This window comes from Elaeis guineensis, chromosome 3, assembly GCF_000442705.2.
Source record: "Elaeis guineensis isolate ETL-2024a chromosome 3, EG11, whole genome shotgun sequence".
In the NCBI taxonomy this organism is placed as follows: Eukaryota; Viridiplantae; Streptophyta; class Magnoliopsida; order Arecales; family Arecaceae; genus Elaeis; species Elaeis guineensis.
The window spans coordinates 100,800,469-100,810,096 of record NC_025995.2 but is presented as its reverse complement, the minus strand read 5'-3'; the positions used below and the strand labels follow the sequence as shown (position 1 = coordinate 100,810,096).

Here is a 9,628-nt window from a genome sequence, read left to right as displayed (position 1 = left end):
AACCTACATGTCTGATCATTACAAATGGTTACCAACAACTCGTCTATAAAAAAAGGTAAATGAACAGTATTGGTAAGAAATTTTTGGACAGATATCATGCCTCTCTAAAAATTTATCTGCTGTTCATCACTCTCCACTGACTTAAGTATTAGAGGGTCTCCGTCGGACACAACTTCAGTCAGTGTAGACTTCTTTTGTGAGTGTTCTTCTCCGGCATCGGGCGAACAGAAAATTGATCATAATAAGAACAATCAATTTATTATATTTTTAAAATTTGCTTAAAGACTAGATAAAAAAAAGAAAAAAATATTATATCTCGCACGTTGTGCAATTTATAAAGTAACGTGATAAACCACAACCACTACTAATCACCTGTGAAACCGCCGCTTAGTTCACCAGACTGATATCACGGTCGACGATTGATATAGTATGTGGGTAAGTTGATGGTGTCAGAGAGGTTCCAGCTAATCCTGTGCTAATTACTAATTTCCGTGTTAGACTGATTAACTAAGCAGTCATTTGGCAGGTGATCTCCAGCGCGATGCGACCCAAAACAAATTCTGTTTGCGACACGCACGTGCACAAGCCACCAGCCTGTCCAAAGCTGTACTTGGGCCAACCCATTTCAAACCGCAGCTTGGTATCGAAGTAACGAGGGTTCATCAACTACCCGTCGTCTCTCGTTCCGGATAATCTCGACGTGGAAGCCGCGTGGAAAACGCCCCTCTCGAAGAGTCCCAGATACCGCCACGAGGCCGACGCTTCCGCAACCAATCGGGAGTCTCCTCGCCGGCGGCCATGGATCCCACCGCCAATCCCAAGAAGCAATCGGAAGGCGAGCACTCGGCGGATTACGCTCCCTACCCCACGCTCAACCCGGAGGACGTCTCGCCCCCTCCGCCGCCCTCCGCCCCCCACGCCACCACCATGCCGGCCGAGTTCAACCCCTACGTCACCCCCGCCCCCGTTGCCTCGTCCTCCAAAAGTCTGCCCTCTCTCTTTGCTGTTCCTTGGTCTGAGACTAGAGAGACTTAATTTTGTGCGATTCGTTTATCCCGTTTGTTGTTCTTTTTGAATATTTGATTAATTTCATGAATGATGTATAGGGTTTGATTAATTTTGTGTGATTTTGTTTCATTTTATTTCATTTTATTTTATTTATTTATTTATTTATTTGTGGACTATGATGAATAGATACGATAGACACCGTTCGTGATGTGCTCGGGAAGTGGGGGAAGAAGGTAGGGGAAGCGGCAAAGAAGACCGAGGATTTGGCGGGGAATGTTTGGCAGCACTGTGAGTATCAGATTTAGATGAATTAATTTTAGAAAATGGCTCTTTTTCTCTTTCTATGTAATCGAATTTGCTTTCCTATTTATCCTTTTGAATTATTCATTTGTGTTTAATCTGCTCGATGTTATTTGTGGAGAAAACAATAATAAATATTTTCTTTAACGAGAGACTTAGATTGTTAGACTTATGAAAAAATTGCTTTTCGGTTAACTTTAATCAATCATTAGTGGGATGAGTGAAGTTTGATGTAAGTTGTTTTAAGTTCGATAAGTTTTAGATGTGAAGTAGCTACAGTGGACGTGATTCGACTTTGTCCTATAAGGTTGGGATTGCAGGCTGGAAAGATCAATGCTGATGATCATGAAAGAGGTTGAGTCTAGTTGCAAAGTTTTTGGCGAAATGATAAAATGGCCTTGTGGACTGTTTTGGTGCTAATATAGATATTAGAGTTCTAAGATGTATCTTAAGAAAATGGAAGTCCAATGAATTATTGCTCAATTACGATTTAGTCTAAGTTTATCGCTTCCTCAGTGGGGACAAAGTAACCTAATTCAAAGTATTCTCTGTTATGACCCTTATCTGTAGACCTAATTGCCTAGGCTTTACTGGTGTTTAAGGCACTGGTGTTAACCAAGATCATTACATGCCATTATTATGCTCTGCAATTCCTTAGTATCCCACCACGTGGCAGCCTCAGAACTCTTACTTTGACCTAGGAACTGCTTTCATGTGTGATGAATCTCACTCTAATCCAACCAAGTAGCTCTTTTGGTATCACATTTGTACTCCACTGTTGCAAGGACATGTATATGAGAATTGGATTTGGACATTTTTCCAAGTATTTGGTTGGCAAGAGAGGAAGGGTGATGGGGGAATATTTAAAAAAAGTAGCTAAAATATGTATATTTAAATATTCTATGAGGACATTAAAAGATATTGTCTATTACAATTTTTCAACATGCATGCTTCTCACTTGAACTTCCCAATTATTCTGCAAACCCTGTTTTGAAGGGTTTCTGTGAAAAACAAATTAAAACACATTAAAAAATGATAACTAATGATGGATTTGTCACCACAATTCAAAAGGTTTGGACCGCCCGTTGGGGGGCGGGGGGTGGGGGGAAGCAAAAGGGTGATTAGTTTTGATCTTTCCCCCCTTGATATTGGTGAGTTATGGGAAATTGATAGGACCTCTACTAGGAAGTTGGATTTGATTGCCATAAGGTGGTTATTGGCTTAATTCCAGTGATTTTGCAACGGACAAGGGCCTACAACTTTTGAAAGGAAATAGAAGGAAAGCATTGGAGGACGAACATCTAATAATAAGTAGAACCACAATATGCCATAATTATATTATTTGTGAAATTGATGGCCAAAAAATGCTTAACTGTGTCCATTTTTGCTGACTTGGATCTATGTTTTTATGATCTACTATACCTTTGAGACTTGAAAGGGAAATTTTGATTTTCTTTTTTTGAATTTTAAATGCAAGGAAGGTCATTTTTGAATTGACTAAGTGAAAATTTAATTGAACGTGAAATTGGAACTGTAAGAAAAGCCTTGGAGGACAAACATCTAATAATATGCAGAACTTCTATGTCCAATGATGATAATAAATACATTAATGGAAACTGACGCCAAAGTCATGGCTGAATTTAAATCTGAATTTTCACTGTCTTGGATCCATCATATAGTAGAATGGGAGGAGATGGGATCGTGGAATTTATGTGCTGTGAATGGAGTGGATTTTTTTTGGTGTTTTCTTATCTCCTATGCCTTTGAGGCTCAAAAGGAAATTATGATAGAAGTATGATAATACTCACATTATTAGATGGATCAAAATGTCGGGTATAAAGATCAGTCCAAGTGTCATAAAGATGCACATGGTGGAGATAGAGAAAGAGCGAACCTAAAAATACTACAAATAAGGTTGAAGTTAGAAAATGGATTAAGTCATCACATGCCAATGTAATGTTGGCTTGTCATGGGCAATGCATTGACACACAATTGACAATGTGCCAGCACTGATTGCAGTCCTTGACCTGACCTGCTAACGCTACAAGAAGCGACACAAAGTTAGCAGGTTGGGATTGGCATAATTTGGGGTTGGGTGAAAACAGGGTGGCAAAATTAATTCATTTATTAAACGGGTCAGGGTTCTTACGAAAGGGACGGGTGGAAAGAATTTACAGAGTTGACAATTCGGCCCTATTAACCCATTTTATGATTGTGTTGGAAACCCAGATGAGAAAGTGATCATTGTCAAACAATTTAACAAGGTATAAAATTATTTCTATATAATATGATATGAAGTAATGGGGCTAATTAGTTATAAAATTAGTGGATTGACATTTTATTAGAGTAGCTAGTTTAATATTAGCTAAATTATGTTAGTTTGTGTTTAAGTGTGTCAAGATAGGTTAACAGGTTAACCGTATGATGTTAGATGTAGACTAATCCTATTTTCTTATTAAGTAGGTTAAGGGGATCAGGCTGTCGTACCTGTATAATGAACAGGTCAAGTTCCTTAATCATTGACTTGTTTTCAGGTTGGCAGTTTAATCGAAATGCCTATATCTCAACTTAACATGAATCTGAACCAAGTCAACATCGCTACCCGTAGTTTACATTGTTGGCAAGGCATTATTACGCTGCATGTCATTCCATATTACTCATTCTGACTGGCTCTTTAGATCATGGTTCAGAATGAGTATGTTGTCTGAAGGCTGGAAATTATGCCATTTAAGGATAAAGTAGCAGAGGACTTATAAGGTTAGTATGTACTTTGATAACAATGGCATAGGGAAGCTTCATGAGAGAAATGACTTCTAATTTTTATTAAAAGGATGTTAAAGAGGTCGAAAATATCTATTATATGATGAATAGAAATTGTTCAATATAATATGGAGAAGTTGTTGGAGACAAATTAACGGTCCTTCTAAAATAAATGGTGTGGAATGAGTGATAACCCTCCTTTAGATGGGTAGGTAAAGTTACATTGAACATAGGATGCATGGAAGCCCAAGTGGACTGAATGCTGAATACCAATAGGCCAAATGAAGTAAAGAGCATGCATTTATTGTTTGGAAAAAATGAGCTAGGTGGATTAAGAGAATAGTGACAAGGCTTGTTATTAATAGGGAGATGGAATAAGTGAGGCCTGACGTAAGGAACACCAAACCCTTGAGTTCCGGCACTTCTAGCCCTCTTGTAAGTTTGAGAATATGCACAGACAAATAGATAAGCAAATAATAGACCTGTAAAAGATGGTTATTACAAAAAAGAAAGTGTTTAAAGATATTAGTTAGAGTGATGGGAACAGGAATTGAAAGCAGAATGATAAAGAAAATATTTGGAATAAAAACTTTGTTGGTACAAAAATGGGATGACCACATTATCAGTAGAGGGGAGAATTATGGTTCGACTATTAAAACCAACCTAAGTTGGTGGTTCAGGTTAGCACAAGTTGAAAAGAGCTTTCTTTTGCATGTAAACATTCATCTGGACAAAATTGAAAAAAGACAAATGAAAAAAAAAGTGAAGAGGAACAAAATGGAAGAAAGAGAAAAAATAGGTAAAAGGAGCAATATTGTGAAACAGTAATTTATGTCTCTGATTATTTTGAAGAAGCGTATAACTATAAGTTTCTATCCTAGCCTGGTCCAAAATCTTTCAGTAATTTCAGAAGTTTCTTTTTAACTTTCATGGTTTCAATTTGAATTCAGTTAATAAATAGAAAAAGTAAATATTTTAGAAATCCAATGAAATAGGAATGCTAGTTAACAGCAAATGTAGCATCATTTTTGAGTGCGCTCTTTCAATTACTTTTAGTCAAACTATGTGAAAAATCATGTCAAACAAGCCAAGAAATGGTAAAAAGGAAAAATAAGAAAAATAATGAGTTCATACAATATGTAAGATATCATGTAGAATATCTTGTTTAGTAACAATGTAAAACTTAAGATGGTACAACTGTTTGTTTTGGTAGATGATCATATTGGTCAAGGTGTTAAGAGTACCAAGCAGTAGCAACATGAATACGAATTTTCAGTAAAACATAAAGCATTGACAATCCACTTTATTCTTACTAAAAGTGGGCATTTTGTGCTGCTTTTAATTCAGATGAGACAAAAGGAGATTAAGATGGCATTGAAAACAAAGCTAAGTTCACATATCTCAGCTCCTTTGCAGAATAAATGGTCATACTAATTTTGATAAAGTTACAGTTCAGGCAAGCAAAGAACCTCCAGGTTCTTATGATGATTACAACTTTCAATGTTGCATAAGTTGAGAGATATACCTACATATATACATACAGACATAATAAAATATAAACCAATATTCAGTATTCTTGCTTAATCATGAAACAGATTTTACATCTTGAAGACAGCTTTCAATATCGAATAAATTGGGAGCTTATTCATTTTATATTCCAATTCTTTGCTGAATAAATCAGTTTGGTCTTTTTCATTATTCATTTTCTTTTATGCTTGTCTTCACACACACACACACACACACACACACACACACATGCACACGCACGCACGCACGCACACGTACGCACACGCACGCACGCACAGATACACATACATGAAATATAAACCAACATTCCATCAGTTTTCTTGCTTAATCATGGAAACAGATATACATATCGAATACAACTTCAAATATTGCATAAAGTGGGAGCTTATTATTTTACATTTTGCATGCACACATGCATGCATGCATCCAGGCACATATGTGCGTATGTATATATGCATATACGTACATAATCATGAAACAGATTTACATATTGAATATGACTTTTGATATTGCATAAATTGGGAGCTTGATCATTTTACATTCCAACTCTTTGCTGAATAAATCAGTTTCACTGTTTTTTATTATTCATGCTCTTTTATGCTTGTTTGGCACTTATGTTTTAGCATGTTGGAGCATATTTTGTATTTGTTTTTTAAATCTTTAGTAGGTCAGGCTAATGTTGCACTTTGCATATCATATTTTAACTGTGAAAGATGCTTACATTCTTCCTTGATCCAGTGAAAACAGGACCTAGTGTCACAGAAGCAGCAATGGGGAGGATTGCTCAAACGACTAAGGTCATAGCAGAAGGTGGTTATGACAAAATATTCCAACAGACTTTCGAGTCACTTCCTGAAGAGAAACTTAAAAGGTCATTTGCATGCTATCTATCAACATCTGCTGGGCCTGTTATGGGAGTTTTATACCTCTCTACTGCTAAACTTGCATTTTGTAGTGACAATCCTCTGTCATACAAAGTTGGGGACCAAACTGAATGGAGCTATTACAAGGTACTTTGTCCAGGTTGTCTATGTATGTTCACCAGCATGTACACGGCAAAATATTTGTTCTTTGGTTTGTAGCATGGACCAGCATGTTCCTTAGAATAACCAGCTTTATATAACTTAGGCGAATGTTAGTAATGGATGAACTTGAGATGAGTGGTTATCTTATGTACTGAATGTTACAGCTTTTAAACACTTACAAGATGGTTCTTCTCATTTTATTCTTTGGTTAGGTTTCTCTTTGATTTTTAACCCATGATCAAGTTACCTGGTTGATGCATTTAAGTTTTTGTTAGCATTCAATGTGTAGAAATATCTTAATTTGAAGTCACAATAATTTTGCATGCAGAAAATAAGCTTTGCATTAGCATAACTGTCACCAACAATCTATTCATTTTCTTCACTGGGGCAACTTCTAGTTTTCCCTTTATGCAATATGATGCTGGTATCTTTGTTCTTTCTGCACTTGGATCCCACTTTTTACAGTTCTTCCCTTGTGTAATAAAGTAGACACTACAAATTTTGTATTTTTTACTAGTATTCCGTTATCTGATGGTTTTTCTTGGAATACAAACAGGTGGTAATTCCACTGCATCAGCTAAGGTCAGTTAATCCTTCAGCAAGCAGAGTAAATCCAGCAGAAAAATATATTCAGGTTGTGTCTGTTGACAACCATGAGTTCTGGTTCATGGGTTTTGTGAACTATGACAGTGCTGTAAAAAATTTACAGGAGGCTGTGCATGGTGCTCCCAACTTGCAACCCTAGTGATGTTGATGGATTTGGATTTGCAGTTCCCATTGAGTCTCTGTGCATCATATACCTTAGTATGCTAGAAACATATCGTGTGATTGATTTAGCTGGATGATTCTTCGTGTGTGTCCATGTTTTGATAGCTAAGAGATATTCACTGTGCCATATTTTGTGAAAAATAAACTAGTTTCAATGTTTGATCATCATGCTTGTTAATAAGATTATAGTATTTGAAGGACATAATTCTTTTTTTCCTGTATCTTTACATATGTTTATCTCACAAGAGCTTATCATTATATGTTTATTGAGCAGTTCCTGCAGTTTAATATTTCCATACCAATTTAGATGGCTTGTTGTAATTCCTCTCATGCAGATTGCTATGCTTCTTGCCAATGGCAATGACCCATCTCTTCCCTTAACTGAGTTCCTCAACCAATCAAACTGCTAGATGCCACAGCTTGTCCTTCCTTGCTTATCTTCGGATCGAGAGCTTTGGTATCTAACAATATTGAGAGCATCTTGCTTATTTTAAAATATTTCAATCTTGCATTCATTCCATTTTTTTGGTTATATTCACCTCCGTGTGGACTTCATTTTTGGGGTCTGATTGTTGTCTGGTGTTGTTCATTGATGAACTTGGCCTGCTCCTGTCTTTATTGTGTTGATACAAGCTATATGTGTAAGTGGAGAGCAAGTTGGCGTATACCATCTTTGATCTCTTCTTCCAAATCCCTTTCTATATCATTCTTGAGTTCCTCTCTCATCTTTTGCTCTTCTTCTGACATAAAATTTCTGTTCAAAGCACCATAGACAGAAAAGCTTATCATTAATTTGAGGTGGTTCAACAGAAGCATGATTAGAATGGTATAACACCAATGCTCGCATAGCATTAAAAAATTATAAGGATGTAGTGTTATCATAAGGAAAAAAACTTGCCACGTCATCTTTTGTCCTTAAAAAGTAAAGATGTTCTGTTAATATCAGCAAGCAAAGATGTGTAAGATGTTGGTATTTGTATGTCAGCAAACCATGCTTATACTGAATGGGTTACAGAAACTACTACCTTAGTCCAAAAGTTGACATTCACGTCATTTTAGTCTTTAGTTTTTCAAGAATCACAAAGAAACCCTTCGCAGTTAAAACCAATTTATTTCATTATCTTTCTTCTGAACGTTTTACTACTAGTTTCAGAAACCTTTAACATACTGGCATTTGTTAAATGGCAAACTTGTATCTTCAAAAACTTTATTAATTTTTCTTAAACAATTTTAAAAATTAAGCTGCTTATTTCATTAATGTAATGCAATGGTCCGTCTGCAGTGATGTAAGTTGAACAACAAATTTGTCAACTTTTTCCTTGAACATACTGTGTCAAAAATAGCAAGGATAAAGAATTTGAAATTAGCAAAAGCTTACTGCAAGTACTAAAGGATCAGATATTACCAGCTCTCTGTATAAATTCATGAAAAATGTGTCGCTGAAAATTTCAATAACCAAGTTTTAAATAGAAGTAACTGACACCCAATTACATGTAAGAATACTAGAAAGGGGAAGAAGGAGAGAGAAGTAGACTCCACCAAAAGATCAAGCCATGTTGAGTTGCAATGAGTTCAATCAAGCTGTTTGCCCTCCAAATTTGAAATTTTTACCAAACGCATTTGAGGTTTCCCAGTTCATTTCAGATAAAAGGGCTGATAGAAGGGGAAGAGAAGACTGACCTGGCAACTGTTACATGTATTACAATCCAAACATACAAAATGTCTCCTCACTCTGAGTTGTACCACGAGTATTCATAATTCTTACTGTTCAGGTTAGTCCCTTTATTATAGTAGAGTTAAGCAAACAGGTAAGATGTTACATCAAAAAAATAAAATTTACATTGACAGGATTAAGAGGTTGGATGAGAGATTTCAAAAGATTGAAGTGTTGAATTTGTTAGCGCCAAAGCTCTCCATACCGATCGCTAAGTACGTCGGAACTTTAGTCAGAGTCAAAAGACAAATATGACTGATGGTGCTTTCCGCGCAAGTGATAAAGAAAGGAGGGGTTTGGCTGCCCTTGAAGCAGAGTCCAGTAGAGATGCTTCACATTACCCTCGTGTTTGTTTGGAAGGGCACCTACTCTTTTTTCTGAGTGTCGTATATAACTACGTTAATGAGAACTAAAATCTCTAGCATCAGTAGGCATGAGATCTCATGGGCCCTATCATTTTTCTTATTTCTTATGTCTTCTAAAAATTTAAATGCTGAGTCACCACTTACCAAAAACAAAAAAAATG

At 36.3% G+C, this 9,628-nt stretch overlaps 1 protein-coding gene and 1 pseudogene across 1 annotated transcript; one reads left to right on the top strand and one right to left on the bottom strand.

The window, feature by feature from the left end:
• Positions 1–659: 659 nt before the first annotated feature.
• On the top strand, positions 660–7,593 carry LOC105041418 (GEM-like protein 1). The gene is made up of 4 exons (XM_010918392.4): positions 660–985; positions 1,195–1,296; positions 6,334–6,605; positions 7,177–7,593. The coding sequence occupies exons 1-4, from the start codon at positions 799–801 to the stop codon at positions 7,363–7,365; spliced, it is 750 nt and encodes a 249-aa protein (XP_010916694.1). The 5' UTR covers positions 660–798; the 3' UTR covers positions 7,366–7,593.
• Positions 7,594–7,672: 79 nt separating this feature from the next.
• On the bottom strand, positions 7,673–8,425 carry LOC140856552 (uncharacterized; annotated as a pseudogene).
• Between the last annotated feature and the right edge of the window lie 1,203 nt (positions 8,426–9,628).

Coding starts and splice junctions, on each gene's coding strand:
- LOC105041418 (XM_010918392.4), top strand. CDS start 799: ATGGATCCCACCGCCAATCCCAAGAAGCAATCGGAAGGCGAGCACTCG. Junction 1,297..6,333: donor GGGGAATGTTTGGCAGCACT/GTGAGTATCAGA, acceptor TCCTTGATCCAG/TGAAAACAGGACCTAGTGTC. Junction 6,606..7,176: donor CTGAATGGAGCTATTACAAG/GTACTTTGTCCA, acceptor GAATACAAACAG/GTGGTAATTCCACTGCATCA.